We start from the raw sequence: 18,792 nt of genomic DNA, 5'->3' as shown, positions 1-18,792 counted from the left end.
AATTGCCTTCTAGCCTGGAATCATGACAGTATCTTAAAACTTAGAGGTTTATCTTTCATATTTAAGTCTGCTTGATCTGGAGTTGACTTTTATGTATGATATTGTATGTGGAAGGAGTTTAACATGAATAGTCAGTTTTTCCAGTATCCCTTATATGTCTAATATTTATTTTTATCTGCAGTTACAAGAACATAGGAGATATGTCATAATATTTCCTTGTTTTTGAACATTTACTATTTCTCTCTTCTAGGTTCTTTTTGTAATTTTGAGTAAACTTCCAGGAGGACTATGAAAGATTATGATGAACTTCTCAAATATTATGAATTATATGAAACTATTGGGACAGGTAATTGTTATTTTTTCTTGGAGGCAGAGGATAGATCAACTATTTGGGCTGTCATGAGTTTTTAAATCTAACCTGTGTAGTTTCAAATTCTTCAAATTGCTCTAGTAGTAAAAAAAGACAGAGAAGAGAGGAAGAGGAGACTTGCAAGTCATTTTATTTAGAATGAAAATCACTGGAGAATTTTGAGCTAAGGAGTGACTTAACCGTTGTTTTTAAGTGTCACTCTGTGTAGTGAAAAGATTGGGTGGGGAGGGCAAAGGTAAAAGCAGTAAAGTATTTGGAGGTGATTGCTGTCATTCCAGGTGAGTGATGCTGGAGATGATGACTTGGACAAGGGTGATAGTAGTGAAGGTATGAAAGGGGTGGAATTCTGTAGATGATGTGTGTGTGTGTGTGTGTGTGTGTTCATTTATTAGGTAGAACACAGCTAAATAAGCAAAGGTCTTGAGTATCAGTGTAATTTTATTTTGCATGCCTCCATGTTCTGTTGCTGAGACCAAGCAGAACATTTCTAGTCACTTTCCCCGAGGGTAACCATGACATATTTTGAAGATACAGCTGAAGGGATTGTTGATGGTTTGATATAGAGTATAGGGCAAAATAAGAAGGCTAAGGACTCAAAGGTTTTGGCCAGGTTAGGTACTAGAGTTGCCATTTACTGACCATGGGAGGGTTTCCAGCAACTTGTTTTTAGAAATGTTAGAGAAATTTTTTTGTAAGATACCTAAGTGTGCACAATTATTCAACTTTTGCTCCAGTTTTGATACATAGTTGGTTGATGTCATAGTTTTAAAACTGAAGGGAAACTTGATTTCTCTTTTGTTGCAGCAATTTTATAATGTGTTTTAGCTTAATTGCAATATTAATTGTAAAGCATATATCTAAATTTGAATTCTGTTTTCTTCTTCATTATGAAATTAGAGCTATACTATCATAATAATAAAAAACCTTCAGCTAAACTTTGGATGAGGAACGATTAGGGGTCATCACTAGTAATTTTCAAGCAATAGGAAGAAAGAACAAAAAACTTCCAGAAAAATATGCAATTATATAATGAGCCTTAAAATTCATATGGGAAGGATTTGTGCCTATCTCTTCATTTTGCTGATGATGATATTTAGGTTATTCTTACTTATCTCTTTATAATACATTTTCCTATTATTAGGTGGCTTCGCAAAGGTCAAACTTGCCTGTCATATCCTCACTGGAGAAATGGTAGCAATAAAAATCATGGATAAAAATGCTCTAGGGGTAAGTTTACAAGTATTTAAAAAATATCTATAGATCAATTTTGTGAATTAAAACTCCAGTAATGTTCCAGTTATTTTGCTTTTATTATAATATTATTTAAAAATTGGCAGTGACTGGCAGTAAATCTGTGGTTTTAAAGAAGTAATCTGGGGAAGGAGATGCTTTGTCTTTAATGTAAAGCTATGGCACATATTTGAAGGCTGTAAGATCCATTTTTCTGTAGTTTCATAATCTTGTAGGTATTTCTGGGTTTTATTATCATCCTATATGTTTTCATGATACACATGCTAACTGGTTGATCTCTTTTGCAGTATTGTATTAGTAGGTAGACAGAAATATCTTATGTGCCAGAATTTTACTGAAAGTAACCTTAGACGTTACCCAGTGAACTCCTTTACTTAATTAGACTCACTTTCCTTTATGTGAATGCTTCAAGGTTGAATAGCTTATTACCTCCCAAAGCAGTCTATTCAATTTGTGGCTTTGACTGTAATGTACATAAAGTTTTTCTTTTTATTTGAGGGAAGACCTGTCTCATTTGATGGTCCTTCTGGGACTTCAGTTCCTTCCCAGTGTTTGAAAATGACTTTGTGTTGTCTTTTTTCTAATTCTTACTATCACTTCTCATGTGGTTTGGTTCCTATGCTTTACTTTTTCTGGTCTTTCTTATTTCATATTGACAATTAATAGCCTCTCAGTAAGTGTCTATTTCCTTTTTGAAGATAAATTTAGAAAATCCTTTTTTCCACTGACCAAAAATTTCTGTGTTAAAAAAATGTTTTTTTGAACTGATTGAGTTAACATTATTAGTAATATATAATTGAGTGAAACAGCACAAACATTTTTAAAGATGTTGGTAATTATCAAGAATAAAAAACAGCAAGTTACTGAAAATGCATTTTTAAATTAGACACCTTGAGCTTTTTTGATTTTCCTTATTACTGGGATGAGACAGTTTGACCTCAGTAGTTACTTTATTTTTTTTTTATTTGCTTAAAATTTATTTATTTAAGCATATAGAACTGGAATACAGGACAGAGGTGCAGGGGGTGAGAGGATTCACCAGAGACGGAGTGGGAAGCAGAACAGGCAGATGGACTGAAATACACTGCTGAGGGGAGCAGGGGATGAGCCAGGAGAGGTCTGCCACGCCATATATATCACCCCCCTCACCCCACCCCCCACCAGGAGCCAAACTTGTGCTGCAGTAGCTGCTATAGCTTCATTTGCTTTAACCTGTTGTGCCACCAGGGAGGGCCCTTATTTATTTTTTATTTTTAAGGATATAGCTACAGATTAACATACATAAAAAAGTCAAAGGAAATATAAGGAGTTTGTTATATCACCCAAGTCTTTCAACTTTTTCTAACATATCTGTCAAAATCACTCAGTTATCTACAAGAAGCTGTTTTAAGTAATCAGCTGACAGTTTATTATTTTTTTACTAATTTACTTATGTATATTTTACATCATTGTTATCTTCTTTTAAAAATTTATTTATTTTTTGTGCGGAATAATTGGGGTGTAGGCCAGACATGTGGGGGTGTGAGAAGATTCACCAGAGACAGAGTGGGGAGCAGAAAGAATGGGGAGCATCCATGTTGCTCGAAATGGCATGAGTTTATCTTTTTTGATTGTGAAATAATATTCATTTGTTTATATGTACTACATCTTCTTGATCCAGTTATACATTTTTAGGCATTTAGGTTGTTTCATATCTTCCTAATATAAATAGTGCTGCAGTAAACATAGGGGTGCAGGTGTCCTTTTGTATTGATGTTTTTGTGTTCTTTGGGTAGATTCCTAGGAGTGGAATTGTATCAGCTGACAATTTAGACTTACATACATTCAATATATTTCTTTTCAGGACTCAATAGTAAAAGGCATTATACCATTTATTTATTTTTGAGCATATAATCATTGCTCAGAACTTTGATAAATTACCTTAAACAATTTATACTTCTGTTGCAACTTTAATATGACTTATTCACTTGATCACTTCATTTAAATAGCAAGCAAAATATAAACTATTATCACAAAATATATCACTATACTGATACTCAGAATTTATTTTAAAAACATCAATATCAGTTCATTAACTCATTTCTAAGATTTTAAAATTTTCTTGTTTTAATTTCTTTTTGTTAAGTATAATTGATGTGTAATATTAATTTTAGGTATCTACCATAATGATTTAATATTTGTATACATTGTAAAATGGTTATCATAATAAGTCTGGTTAACTTCTATCACCTAGCATAGTTACATAATTTTTTCTTGTGATAGCCATTAGATTTACTCTTTTAAGCAGCCTTAATATAGCAATATAGTGTTACTAACTTTCATATAGCAATATAGTGTTACTAACTATAGTTAATATAGTATTTTATTGTCTAATATAGTATTGCTATTATGTTTATTTTAGTTCCAAGGATTTTAATATTTTGATTACTTCCAGGGTTGTATTCATCAGATTCCCACTCACCCCCCAAAAGGAAGTAAACAAGATTATCATATCAAAAGAGTCAAAGTTACCATTGATTCTAGGTCAGGTCAGGACCTGATAGCTGGTTGCATGGTCTTATATAACTTGGATCTTAAATCACTGATCCAAGTTATATAAGACCATGTAACCAGCTATCAGATTGAATCTTTTTTTATTAAGAAAGTTTTTTTTTTTATTTTGTAGCTTTCTAGATTTCTATCTTTAATATGGACACATTATTTTCAACTTGGCTTAGCCTCCTTCCCAACCACTTTTATTTTGAAAAGCTGCATGCTACTAGAAAAGAGTAAGAGTGAATACCTGCATACATTTCCCTTACATTTTCCAGTTTTTAGCTCAACATGTTGCTAAGAGGCATTGCTAAACCCAAGTTGTAGCCCAGGCATGCACACTGAGTAGTGTTTCTGCCATTTCCCTGTGTGGAATGCTGATCTTCTTAAAGAAGCCTGAGATTGTTTTAATTTTTTTGGATGTTATATTGTTGTCCCACTTTGAACTTGTCTTTCATGAAATCCTCAAGGCCTTATTTTAAATGTACATACAAATAAGTTTTATTGTGAATTTTTCTATAGAATAATTTGTTTTGAGGCTGTGGATAGCTTTTGCTACTCAGTGTTAAAGCTGTTGACATTGATGCTTGGAACATTTCCCAAATAGGCTTACTGTTCATTCAATATAATGTTTGGTCACAGAGTGATTTGCCCCGGATCAAAACAGAGATTGATGCCTTAAAGAACCTGAGACATCAACATATATGTCAACTCTACCATGTGCTTGAGACAACCAACAAAATATTCCTGGTTCTGGAGGTTAGTAGCATGTTCTAGAAACCAGAAAGTATTTGGTCACTGTCTTAGTCCACTTGCATAGCTATTAGAATTCCACAGAATGGGTAACTTATGAACAACAGACTTTTTTCTCACAGTTTTGGATGCAAGAAATACAACATGGAGGTACCAGTATGGTACCTATGAGGGTCCTCTCCCTAGTTTTTAACTGCTGCTTTCTGAGAGTGGCCTCACATGATGGAAGGGCAAGAGATCTCTCTGGAGCCTTTTTTGTTAGAGCACTAACTTCATTCATTGGAATTCTGTCCTAATATCCTAATTCCTTCGCAAAGGTGCCACCCCCTAATATCATCTCTGAGGGTTAGTATTTCAATTTGATTTGAGTGGCCACAAACATTTGCATCATAGCAGTCACTTTATCAGTAGTTAAGAGAAAGTATATTTGACCTGAAAGATTAGAACTAATGTTAAATGGCTTACCTGTTCAAATTTTGTCGTTAATAGCAAAAACATGTAACATGCAGTGTTGCTGCAGGAATGATCTTGAATATACTTTGTTTTTGATGTGGGATATATCTGTAGGAACAAGTCCTAAGTGTGGAACTCAATATATATACATATATTGGGCATATGTATGTATATGTATACATTTGTAATTTTTAAAAAAGATTTATTTGTGCCTATAGGATCTGGGGTACAGGAAAGAGTTGGAGGTGGGGGGGAGTGAGAGGATTCTCTAGAGATGGTGGGGAGCAGAACAGGCAGATGTACTGAAATAAATTGCTGAAGGGAGCAGTAGAAGAGAGAAGTCTGCCACACATGTGTGTCACCTCCCTGGCTGCGGATTGAACTCATGCTGCAGTGGCTAGGGATAGCTTCATAGTGCTTGTGCTTTAACCAGTTGTGCCACCAGAGAGGGCCCAGTACATTTATAATTTTAACTGATATTGGTAAAGTGAAATGAAATTTTAGCTGAAACTCTAGTTTACAAAGAAGTGGAGCTGTTTTGGAGAAGGAGGGATGGAAAGCCCAGGGTTTATGCTCCAGCACCCATTCTCCTGCAGCCTCTGTTAAAACTGGGCTTCTTCTGGTACAGATTGAAAGCCCTTGGTCTTCTGTATGGAAAAGTAAAAATTGCTGCTGGGTTTGTTTCCTGCTACTACAATCAATGTGAGCACATTTAGAGAAGAAAGCACTTTAATACATTGCTCAAAAATATAGAGTCCTTAAAAATCATAGTGGTAGTCGATTCTTCTACTTACTGCTGATAAAACTGCTTGAGACTAGGCGTTGTCCTTTTTCAGAGAGTACTTGTTGCCTTTTTGACCTTCAGAGTGTATTGTTGAATATGCCTTGCTGATTTCCAGGTCTGTAAGTTGAATGAAAATTCCTTGAGTTAAATGCAGGTGTTTTTTTAAATGGCCTGGGAGCAATTTTTTTTAAAAGTAGTAATATCTGTATGACTCTTGCTGCTGAAGTACTGCCCTGGAGGGGAGCTGTTTGACTACATAATCTCCCAGGACCGCTTGTCAGAGGAGGAGACCCGTGTCGTCTTCCGTCAGATAGTATCGGCGGTTGCTTACGTGCACAGCCAGGGCTATGCTCACCGGGACCTCAAACCAGTAAGTGACTGTGTCTCGGTTACATGCTCACCCAAGAATTCAACATCGTTACTTGTTATTTTCAGCTTTCCAGATGTTCTTTCTGTTTAAAATCTATCTTGGCTTTGCTTCTTTCTCTCTGTCTCTCTTTTTTTTTTTTTTTCCGGTACCACTAGGAATGTGACCTTTCGGCTTCTGGTAGGCTTTTTGAGATGACTTCATGTTAGTATTCTGTTTATTGGTCATCTATGTGTGACGTTATAAATGTCTTTGTAATCAGCTGTGGAATATTAGCCTGAGGATTTTATCTCTAGGAAAGAAGAGTATAGGATGTTTTCTTTGAGAATGTTGTCATTGCATATTTTCCACTTCGTACTATTTTCCTAACTACACTTTCCCTGAATTTTAATTGCATTATGCCTCAGAAAGGAACTGTTGGATGGAACGAACAGTTATTTTATGAGGACAAAATGAAAATAGGAATACTCTTAAGTCTGCTTTGACTAATATGCACACCATGGATGATGGTGAATGTGGTCAGGGACCTAGAATTGATCTGACAAGACAAGGCAGTATTACTGTCCCATTCTCTGTAGTCAGCTCTTTGATTTGACCTCACTCTTGATTTTAACTTGCCTTTGCTATAAATTGTGCTGGCTTGCAATTGAGCCTCAGAGCACCAACGAGAAAATGATTTATGCCAATATATCTTGAGGGGAATAGGTGCAATAATCAACATTCTAGACTTGTTTTTTAGTCTGTTAAAATGCCTTCACTTTATACCTGTACTCACGCCTTTTAAAATAAACAATCCTACACAGCTTTTAGATATGGCTAGAGGTGGGATGTGATATAAAGAAGTTAATATGTAGTTATGAAACTCTCTGTTTTTCCAGGAAAATTTGTTGTTTGATGAATATCATAAAGTAAAACTGATTGACTTTGGTCTCTGCGGGAAACCCAAGGTAAGTATAGGAGTAGAATTACATTTATTTCCTTCATAAGTATACCTTTTAATGTGTTACCTTACTGCTAACTTCTACTTAATCTATTGAGCTTCATTACATCTGTAGAGAAGAATGTTACATTTCATCCCTTTCTAAGTTCCCTAAACGATTCTAATTTATAGCAAGATTTCGAACCACTGCAGTGGGTTCTGTTGAAGACTCCCTGGATGTGCTGTGTGAGACTGGTGCTGAGCGACTGAGGTCATGGCAGCACGAACTGACCATATGTTTGCAGTTTGCCTGCATTGCCATTAAACAGTGTCTTTGTTTAACTAGGTATGAGTTTTGAGAATTTAGTGCCAATCCTTTATTTAGTTTTCTTTCCCCAAATCTCTTGTTATTAAAATAGTTCTTAACAAGTTCCAGTTTGAGAGACAGCCCCCTTTTTTCATAGAAGGAAAGAGTCCGCATGCACTTTAAATTTTGTGTTATATATATTTTTTAATATGCATCTCTTAGTTAAGTATTCTTGTTCTCCCATGTATCTTTTCTTTGTGGTGACTTTGAACTTTTCAGCTCTGCAGAGTTCCTATGTGGCTGTTGTAGGCTTCCTCCTGAGTTTGCTAATGATGGAGTTTACAGTCTCTAAAATAAGCTGTCTACACGCATTAAGAATGCTGAAATTGCAGAGTTGTCTCTGTCTTTCATAGTCCCATGATTATTTCCTGCACCAGGTAGAAAGAGCTAGTTGGAAAGGGAAGCAGATTTTAGCCCCTTTGGCTGAATATTCTTTCTGATTTTCCTTTTCTCCTCTTGCCTCTTCAGAAATTGTCATTGGAGACTTGTGTTTGGGTAGGCTTTTTTTTTTTTTTTTTGATAAGCAGGCATATAAAGATAATACATACTTTGAACACATAAACCAGTATGCATCATGTTCTCTGCAGGAGGTAGAGAAGAATGTTTGACAGACTCCATTAGCTTTTACTTATGGCTAATGGACTTGATCCACACAGACCCCATCTAAAAAAGCAGGGATAGCTAAGAGAGAATTGCTTCAGCTTTTTCCTGAGGATCTCACTTCTGGGCAAGTTGTTACAGTTGTAAATGAAATCTCACAATTTCACAAGTCCTTTGCTGCTGTAGAATTCAAAGTGTTGGGCAATAGTACAATTTTCATTACCGGTATTTTTATGGAAGGTCAGAGAAGGATTAGCAAATTCCTGTTTCAACATATATAGAAGCTGAAATCATGTTTGTCTAGAAAACAGATTCCCCAGCCTTGTTTTATGTCCATTACTGCTTCCTTTCCTCTAAGGGGGTAAAGATTTGATATTGGAGATAGTGCTCAGTAAAGAACTAATTGCTTTTAACTTGGATACTTAGGTGTGAGAAGACATGGGTGCTTTGATGTATGCTGAGTATTATGCTGAGATGTCTAGAGAAGTATGAACCCGACGTGACTGAGTTAAGGGGGAAGGGTTTTGTTTGTGTCAGGTTGTATTAGTATTGGAAATCCATGGGTGAGGAAACCATACGTGCACGTTGGCAGCGTATTGAGTTGGCTGCAGAAGTCTCTTACTTGGGCTAATTCTTCATCTGCTTTCTCATTGCTTTTGCTGAAATAAGCTTTATCAAGGCTTAATTCTCTTAAGGGCTATAATAGTGTTCCATTTTTATCTTTTGGCAGAGTAACAAGGATTACCATCTACAGACATGCTGTGGAAGTCTGGCTTATGCAGCACCTGAATTAATACAAGGCAAATCATATCTTGGATCAGAGGTAATTTATTCATTGATTAATTCACTATGTAATTAACACAACTTTATTGGTGACCTGTGAGTCAGACACTGTGCAGTGGGGATATAATGATGAGGTCCAGGCTCTTGGCAAAAGGAGATGCCCTGGTGACAATGTGAATTACAGACTTATCTGCATTTTTTACTATTTACTTAAATGATCTATCAACTTTGCACAAACTGAGAATGAATTCCATGAGCCTGTTCTCAAAATGTGGACATAGACAAACGTTTGCTCGTGTTTAAAGTAGTTCTCCTGCACACTTGTTAACAAGTCCTATTTGCTTCCATACTTTTTTGTTCATAAGTCAAGTGGACAAGTGACTACTACCAAGAGGGATTGTCTGGTGCTCCTGATTCTTAGCTGCTGTTTCTCTCTGGTTTTGTTCATCTTGCTTTTTATTATATCAGTTGTTTCTAATTTTGGCAGACAGGGAAACTCTTCCACTGAACTGTTTAAAAACAAGACAGTCTTTTGTGTTAAAATTACTTGCAGTAACAAAAAAAAAAAAAAAAAAGTTGAGGTAAGAAACAATCTTACTAATCAAGGTCTATTCAGAGGGTGATATATATAAATGAATAAATGCAGTGAGTAATCTGTAGCAAATGGAATAATACGCCATGCACTTTTGAAGCAGGATTATATTCCTGGTGTCTTTATGGTAGTCTTTATGTTTAACAATGTCATAGTTTTGACTGTTTAATCCAGCTGTGTAGAGCACAAAACCAGGGTTGCAAGCTCAGTTTTCACAGATGCTGGTTAGCACAAAGAGAGCTTGTACTCTGTCTATTGCTAACTTTCTGAGGCTGGGAGTCCTGTATGGACTCCCAGGCTCACAGGCCTGGACACTGAATACTTTACCATTTGCTGCCTTAAGTTTGTCAACCTTTCACATTCTCTAGGGTACTAATTTTGCTAATTCTAGTATCTTAAGCGAAGTGAGGATCATAGCCCAAGTTATAGGTTAGTATTTGACATCTCTAATGCATAAATGTTGATTTCTGACTTCCTGCAAAGAAACTTCAGGTGTTTGCTTGGAAGTAAATTCTTTACCTTGGCATCATAATGGAGTCCTAATAATTGGGCTGATTTGGTAGAGAGGACTAGGAGTTAGATTTGGTTTATTGTACCTAGACGTAAGCAGGTATGACCTAGATGTGTAATGCTGCTCAAGTTAGTTTAGCAGTTTCTTCCCTCCTGCCCCTCTCCTCAGTTTTTTATAAAAATGATGCTGCCCTATTTATCTCTCAAAATTTTCCTTAGGTTCAAATGTGGATGGGAGCTGTGACTTCTCCAAAGTCAATAGTGACATCATTATTGATTAAGGCCAACTATTGCTTGCATAAATAGTGTTCTGGACCTTTGGGACAATGATATGTAAAGGTTAAGCCTTCTGGGATTTTGAGATTTGCAGGGCTATTTGTGCTGGCAGGCTAAATTTTAGCCTCTGTGTTTGAAAAGTCAATTGTTGAACTGTATTAAGGTTTCTTTACATAGAGGACTTTACAATGCCGCTTAGTCACATGTGCAGATAATCAGTAGTAATTTTAAGACTTGTTTTGGCATTCTCATGCATGTTTACATAATCCTCAGTAGCACTGTAGAATTAATTGTCTTTCAGAATCAGAGACTGACCTCATCTTCTGTATCATGCCTAGTTCAGCCCAGCCCACAGGAAATTGTTAAGCCTATGAGCAGGGTGCACTGAACTGGCCATTAGAAGACTTTCTATTGGCTGGGTGACTTTGGGCAAGCTTTCCTTTTTTGGCTTTTTCCTTGCTTTTAATTGGCCGGTTTAACTTGATTGTTTTTTGGTTTTTTTGCCGGTTTTTTTAGGTTTTTTTGTTTTTATTTGTTTTGTTTTTTTTCTGTATTTTTTTTGTTCTATTTTTTTTGTGCTCCCCCCCCTTCTTAGGCAGATGTTTGGAGCATGGGCATACTGCTATATGTACTGATGTGTGGCTTTCTACCATTTGATGATGATAATGTCATGAATTTGTACAAGAAGATTATGGTGAGTATTAGAAGGTATAGAATTTCAGTGTAGAAGTTATTTGTACTACTTATTTATGTCTTTTTATAAAAGTACAAAATCAGGATAAAGTCATTATTGCTGTTAAATGTCAGGATGGGTTGTGACTAAAATAGGGACATGTAGGTTTCTGGGTCCTAGTTATATATTCAGTTTTTGAAAACTTCATTGGGGTCTAACTTTCTGATTTGTCTATTTTTCTGTGCGTAGAGTAAGTCCTCAAGGTCATCAGCAGATGCTTATAGTACTCCTTACTGTGATTTTTCTCATACTGTAAAGTCTCTAAATTTTAAAAAGCAGTTTGTCTTACCTTAAGTCAACAGGAAAATGTGATTTGCTCCAGCAACTCACTAAGTTATTTCATAATACAATAAAAAGCTCCTACCAAGAAAATCATCTTGAGTGTTTGATTTCCCTTTTCTTAAACTTTTTATTGAAGAAGAATAATATATAAAAGGTCGTTGGATAACATTTCATTTATTCAAGAACTGCTTAAAGTTGTTTCTAAAAATCTTCAATTACTCTGGCAGGAGGACTGGAATTACATAGTGGTAAGCTGTTTTTATTTTTTAATAAATAACTAGTTACCCTCACATATGTAACTAGCTAATTTTATAAAAAAAAAACTAATTTGGTTGTTATTTTGATTGTGTCAGTAATAATTATTTAACAACCCCTCAGTATTATTGAATTGAAATGATAATTTTAGCAATATGCAGAAATACATATTTACACACTTCTTTTTCTGAATCCTTTATTTCATTGCATTTTGTTTGTTTTTTTCTGTATGATATCAGTGTCTGATAGAATTGACCTCTTTTAATTATTCTGTTTCCTCTAGAATTTTCTGAGCTATCCTGCTATGATTACTTTTCCTTGGTATATTTTTTAATTTTATTAACATAATTTATTTATATATATATATTTTTTACAGTATTATTCATTTTTGAGCAATGTATGCTTTCTTCTCTCAAGTGTAGTCTCTATAAAATTCCCACTGCAAGTCACCATTGCCATAGTCCCTTGTGTTCTTCCCTCCCCTGACCTTATGCCTCCCCCTCACATTCCCCCCAGAATGTCTCTGATTTATAGTTGCTTGTTAATTTGTTGTTGTTGTTATTATTTTTCCTCCTGATCCTTTATTTGGCCCCCCTATATTGTTCCTGTTGATGAAACCATCTGATATTTTTCTTTTTCCTTCTGCTTATAGCACTGAGCATGATCCCTTCTGATCCATCTATGTTGCTGTAAATGGCATGAGTTTATCTTTTTGACCACTGAGTAGTATTCCATTGTGTATATGCACCACATCTTCTTGATCCAGTCACCTATTTTTAGGCATTTGGACTGTTTTCATATCTTCCTAGTTTAAGTAGTGCTGCAGTAAAAATAGTGGTGCAGGCTGCTGGTGGGAATGCAAACTAGTACAACCACTATAGAAAACTGTTTGGAGGCTCCTCAAATTGCTAAACATGGAGTTTCCCTACGACCCAGTAATCCCACTCCTAGGTATCTACCCAAAAGACACAAAAATACTGATTGAAAAAGATACCTGTACCCCCATGTTTATTGCTGCTTTATTTACAATTGGAAAAACATGAAAGCAGCCCAAATGCCCAAAAGTAGATGACTGGATAAAAAAGATGTGGTACATATATACAATGGAATATTACTCAGCAACCAAAAAAGAGAAACACATGTCTTTTGCAGCAACTTGGATGGAGCTGGAAAAGATCATGCTTAATGAGATAAGCCAGAAAGAGAAAGAAAAATACTGGATGGTTTCACTCATAGCAGGAGTATAATGGATCAGGTGGAAAATAACAAAAATAATGGACAACCATATACCAGAGACTTTTTGTGGGGGTGGAGTGGGGAATGGGGTCAAAAACGGGGTGGGGGGAGGGAAATGCACGGGATTATGGTGATGGCACATGGGTGACTTGGTGATGGGAAACCTGCGGGGATTACAATTGAGATGGAAAAAAAAATGTACAAAATGATGTAAAAATAAACTTTTATAATAAAAAAAAATAGTGGTGCAGGTATCCTTTTGAATTAATGATTTTGTGACCTTTGGGTAGATTCCTAGGAGGGGAATTGCTGAGTCATATGGTAGCTCCATTTTTAGTAATTTGAAGAACCTCCACACAATTTTCCATAGTGGTTGGACTAGGAGAGTTCCTTTTTGGTCACATACTTGCCAACATTTGTTGGTGCTAGTTTTTTTAATACATGCCATTCTTGCTGGTATAAGGTGGTATCTCATTGTGGTTTTGATTTTAATTTCCCTGATTATGAGGGATGTTGAACATTTTTTTTCATATGGCTGTTGGCCAATGGATTCATAATTGGATGGAATAAAGTTCATTCCAATTTCAAAAGGATTGTTGGTAAGCATATCTTTGGTGTTACTAATGGTGAAAGAGTTAGTCAGAACTGTAGACCTGGCCTTGGGTCTTCTGGGTTGTATGAAATTCTAAACCATCTGTATCTCAATAGCATAAACATGCAGTTCTGTTTACTGTTTTACCATTTTTAAATTTCTTAATTTTTTGTGTTTATGCTTTTTTTGTTGTTGTTACTGTAAATTCACAATCATACAGCAGAAATTGATTTAACACTTTTAATGGTTAATAATAGTATTGTTTTATCAATGCAAAATGAATATATCATATAAAAACTTAAGCATGCTTCATTTAAAATTTTTTTCTTTATTAATTTTTAAAAGATACATTGGGTACATGAGTTTGTTGGGATCCTGGATTAATACTTGAGGGGGTGGTGGCAGGAATTACCTTAAAATAATGTAAAAGTGTTAGATATAGTGGATGCTAGATTCAAGTGTTGATATTTTTGATAGATCACATATTTTTAACAGTGGAATAAATATGGTATAAAGTGTCTAGTTCTTGTTCAGTAGAGATTTAGCCTTCCTAATTAATATTATTTACTAACACTGTGTATTCTTTGTTTCTTCTACTCTGAATTTCATTTTTTAGTTTTTCATGTATTTGCAAGTTGAAAATTGATTCAAATTAGGACTTTTATGCATTATTGTGGAATTTAATTTCACACATTATAGATTTTGAAATTTATTGTAATCTTGGCTCAGAACTATTGTTCCGAGTCGCAGTGTAATACAGTCTGTTGGTTGAATCTAATTAAGGTGTCGTATCACTTGCATGCAGTATGTATCTTTGCCTAGAATGTTCTAAAATTCCTCACTTGGGAATAACACTTCCCTCAGTTCTTCTTGATTTGATTGAAAAACCTAGCAATATTTGACACACTGTATGTAACTCTTGTTTAAGAAGCAGACTTCATTTATCTTTTGCATTTGTTGACTATTTTAACCAAAATGCTCAGCTGCAGTCTCCAGCATGATTACTAATAGACTGAGCATTAGTCTTATTAATGTCACCTGTATTCATTTGCCATCATTGCACTCAAAGACAAGCATGACTGTACTCCAGTTCTGAGTACACAAACATTAGGGAAGTATAAATAAATTGATAACTGAAAGTTAAGTAGCTTGAAAGTAAAATTCCTTTCTAACAAGTACGATTTATAACTTTAAAGAAAATGAACAAATTATTTCTTTATAAGATATTTTACATACATAGAATTGACTATGGTACAATGATCCTGTGTTGGAGCGATCACCTGTCTATCTTATTTCACCTTGTGAAAAATAAAATTTCAAGTCCGCTAGAATTTGCAGGACTATCTTGCTTTTAACCCCCATATCTTTTTTCCACTCTTACTTGCTTTCTCCTTCTATTATCAATTTCCAGCTCTCATTTGCAATGTAATTATCACTTAATAAACAAGAATGGGCCAAAGCCTGAGCAGAAACCAGGATTAAGGAGCACAGTTGTGGTGGATATAGGGCATTTTGCAGAGATGAGTTTGCCAGCAGGATTCTCTCTCTCTCAGCTCTTTTCTGTTTGGTCCTTTGACATATGCTTTAATATTTTAATAAGGAGCCTGTCTCACTGTCTATTTTGTAGGTCTCCTTAACTCTTCCATCATAGTGCCACAGAAATAGAACTGTCTCTCTCTTTTAACCTTATCTCTACCCTGTTTTACTTTATAATGGTATTTCTCAACTTCAGCACTATTGACATTTTGGACAAAATAATACTCTATTTTGGGGGGCTGTCCTGTGCCTTGTTTAACAGCATTTCTGGCCTGAACTTTGGTCAAGACAATGAAAAATGTGTCTGGTTGCTAAAAGAGTAGTTGAAAATTCTCATCACAAGAAAAACAGTGTTTGTAACTATATTTGGCAATGGACATTGATTAAATTTATTGTAGTAATTATTTTGCTATTTACATGTATATCAAATCATTATGTTGCACATCTTAAAACAATGTCCCTAGTGTTTGCTTTGGCAGAAAGTATACTAAAATTGGAGTGATACAGAGAAGATTAGCAAGGCTGACACACAAATTCATGAAGCATTCCATATTGAAAAAAGAAATTTCAAGACATTGTCAGGTGACCCCTGGGAGCAGACCATCCCAGGGTGACAACCAGCACCTGATGATATTTAACAAGCTCTTGATTTCCCTGGTCGAGACTTTGTTTCTTCATCTATGTTGTAATGTGATTAATAACCCCTGCCTACTCCACAGGAGATAATATAAGTGGAAATGCTTTGTGTATTTTAAAGTACTGTGCACAAATAAGAGGTGGGGTTAAGTGAGCAGAAGTTGGTGTTGTACTCTGCGTATTTCATGGCAGAATAGGAAGCTAAAAATGTCAGGTCACAGTGATGGTCACAAACCCTGTGACTTATAGATGGCCCTCTCCAGACCTTTTAAGTCCAAACAGGGTAGGTGGTGGTGGTGGGAGGGATGGTGGGTACATTTCAGGAGATATGAGCAGGATTTGCTCGATGATGTGTTTCTTACCAGGCAGTGCTGAGATCACAAGGCAGCTGCAATGATGCACGGTTCCTTTGGGAGGCATGTGACATTCCTCAGAATGACTTTAGCTTTTCTTACTATGCTATGTATTTAGCATGTGGGCATGCCTGGATTTTGGCCAACAAACAGATCTTTGGTGTACTTCTCCCTGTTCTATTTAGTTCCGATTGAACATGTATCTTGTTGTCTCTTATGTGCATGCACTGTGCTGAATACTTTCAAATACATTCTCTTTTATTCCTTTTATAATCTCATAAATGCCTTTACTTGTGCAATGGGAATTTCAGCAGCTCTAGTAATAGTAATAGAAGCAGCAATAGTGGAATCATGGAGTTTTTAACGTGTGCCTGGCATTGAGCTAAGTGCTTTATCTGTATATTAAATCCTTCAATCCTAGCAACATTTTATGGAATGGGTATTATTACCATACATTTTATGATTGAGGTAAGTGAGTTGCAGTAAGACTGAATAACCCATTCATTCAACTAGTAAGTGAGTGAATAGTGACTAGATTCTGTAAGTGGTAGACCCTGAATTTGAATCTAGGCAATTTGTTTTTAGAAGCCTACTCTCTCAGAAAACAGGGTAAAAGGATTAGATAATTTGTACAAATTCATGGAGCTAACAAGAGGCAGAACTGGGATGAAAACCTAGTATATGACTCCAATCCATTGCTGTTTCCAAGCACATTTCTCATTCACTAGTTCTCTCTGCCTCCTGCAAGATACGATTGCTTTTATTATAAAGACAACACCAGGAGTCTGTTAAAAGATTCTTCATGAATTCAAGATGTAATGATAAAAAAAAAAAAAAGATAGAAAGGGGCAGAAAGGAGTTTCGAAATCACTCTGGTGGTGCACTTCTTACTCAGACTTCTGTTTGAATATTTATTTTTAAATCTGGTTTCTGTAGAATACTGCTACTTTTAGTTGAGTACTTTTGTTTTGAATGGTAGTTTCTGAATTTAAAGGCTTAATATTTCTTTTATTATGATAGCTCTGATTATCTCTGTTGGGGTAGATCAGAAAGGACTAGCACCTGGACCTAGACTTACCCTTGGGGTAGGCAGGTACTGGTGAGAAAGAGGTAACTTAGGGAAATTAAACTCTTGTACATAGTTATTAAGTTTCTTAGAGTTGTTGTTACAAAGTACTGCAAGATGGTGCCTCAAAACAACCGAAATTTATTCTTAGGAAGCTAGTATTCCAAAATCAAGGTGTTGGTAGGGCCACACTCTTGCTGAAGGCTTAGGTGAGAATTCTTTGCCTCATTCAGTCAATAGTTTCTGGTATATGTGTTTTTTGTTTTTTTTTTTCTTCTTTAGTTTCTGGTGTTTGCTAGCAACCCATGAAATTCCTTGGATGATAGTTGTATCGCTTTCATTTTCTGCTTCTGTCTGCAAATGACTTTCTCCATTATGTGTTTATGTCTATGTCCAAATTTTCCTCTGCTGGTATGAATACTAGTCATATTAAATTTAGGTTTATCCTAATCCAGTATGACCTCATCTTAACTTGACTACATTTTCAAAACACCCATTTCCAAATAAGGATGTGTTTACCTGTCCAGGTCGCCACGAAATTGCAGGTGGGTTCTTATTGACCATTTGATAAAGAGAATAAGCAGCAAATGAGTGCAGACATTCAGCATGAGGAGAAGCCCACTGGAGACATGTTCTGACCAGTGAGCAAAACATGACAAGACACTCTGAAACAGATTGTGAATGGAGATGCAGGTAGGTTAGAGCTTTGATCATTATAACCAGTTTGCAAAGTCCTTACTCCAGGCTGCTGTCTACTTCCTCTGGGAACCTGGCAAGAGCAAGCTTTAATGTTTGAGAGACCAGGTAAATTGTCAGTTTGCCTAGGTGAATACAAGTCAGGTTTTCGAGGATTTGAACTCCATGGGGCCTTGGTCTCAGGAATAAGGAAAAGCTTAAATATGAGGTTGGGGCCAATTAGGTCAGGACTAGACCTCCACTGGCTGTGACTTACTGCTAAGGCCTAGAGAGTTGGCTGTGACTTACTGCTAAGGCCTAGAGAGTTGGCTGAAGCACTGAAAATCCCTCTCCCCTAGGGTTAAGCTTGGAGCCCAGGCAGCCCTATTCTTCAGTTTGGCATCTCATCCTTACTGGATGAGATAGTAAGGAGAAGGGAGCCAGGGCCTCATCACTATATTTCAAAGTGGACTTTGTCGTTCTTGACATTGGTAAGGTGTAAATGTGAGTGGACTCTGGGTAATATTGAGCACTTTAGGTAAAGGAGAATGAAAAATTTAATAAAATTAGATGTCATTTGTAAAATGAAAGGTCTTACCCTTTCTAGAAAAAGACTGCTTTCCTGAGAGACGAAGTCAGTAGTTGAGCGATTTTAACGTCTCTACACCCTTTTATTTTTTATTTAATATAATAGTTTATTTTTACATCATTTTGTACCTTTTTCCATCTCAGTTGTAATCCCCGTGGGCTTCCCATCACCAAATCACCATTGTACCATCACCATAGTCCAGTGCACTTCCCCCCCACCCCCACCCCATTTTTATTCCATTCCCCACTCCACTCCGGTAAAATGTCTCTGGTATATAGTTGT

General features: G+C 36.0%; 1 protein-coding gene across 1 annotated transcript in view; it reads left to right on the top strand.

Moving 5' to 3' along the window:
* Positions 1-288: 288 nt before the first annotated feature.
* MELK (maternal embryonic leucine zipper kinase) overlaps positions 289-18,792 on the top strand; it is a 56,124-nt gene continuing 37,620 nt past the window's right edge. Inside the window, exons 1-6 of the mRNA XM_004677513.2 lie at positions 289-346; positions 1,512-1,597; positions 4,796-4,912; positions 7,389-7,457; positions 9,127-9,219; positions 11,153-11,251. Coding sequence (XP_004677570.1) covers positions 289-346; positions 1,512-1,597; positions 4,796-4,912; positions 7,389-7,457; positions 9,127-9,219; positions 11,153-11,251 — 522 coding nt within the window. The remainder of the gene's footprint in view (positions 347-1,511; positions 1,598-4,795; positions 4,913-7,388; positions 7,458-9,126; positions 9,220-11,152; positions 11,252-18,792) is intronic.

Source organism: Condylura cristata, unplaced genomic scaffold (assembly GCF_000260355.1).
Source record: "Condylura cristata isolate star-nosed mole 26May11 unplaced genomic scaffold, ConCri1.0 scaffold00006, whole genome shotgun sequence".
Lineage (NCBI taxonomy): Eukaryota > Metazoa > Chordata > Mammalia > Eulipotyphla > Talpidae > Condylura > Condylura cristata.
This window is presented reverse-complemented; position numbering and strand designations above follow the sequence as displayed.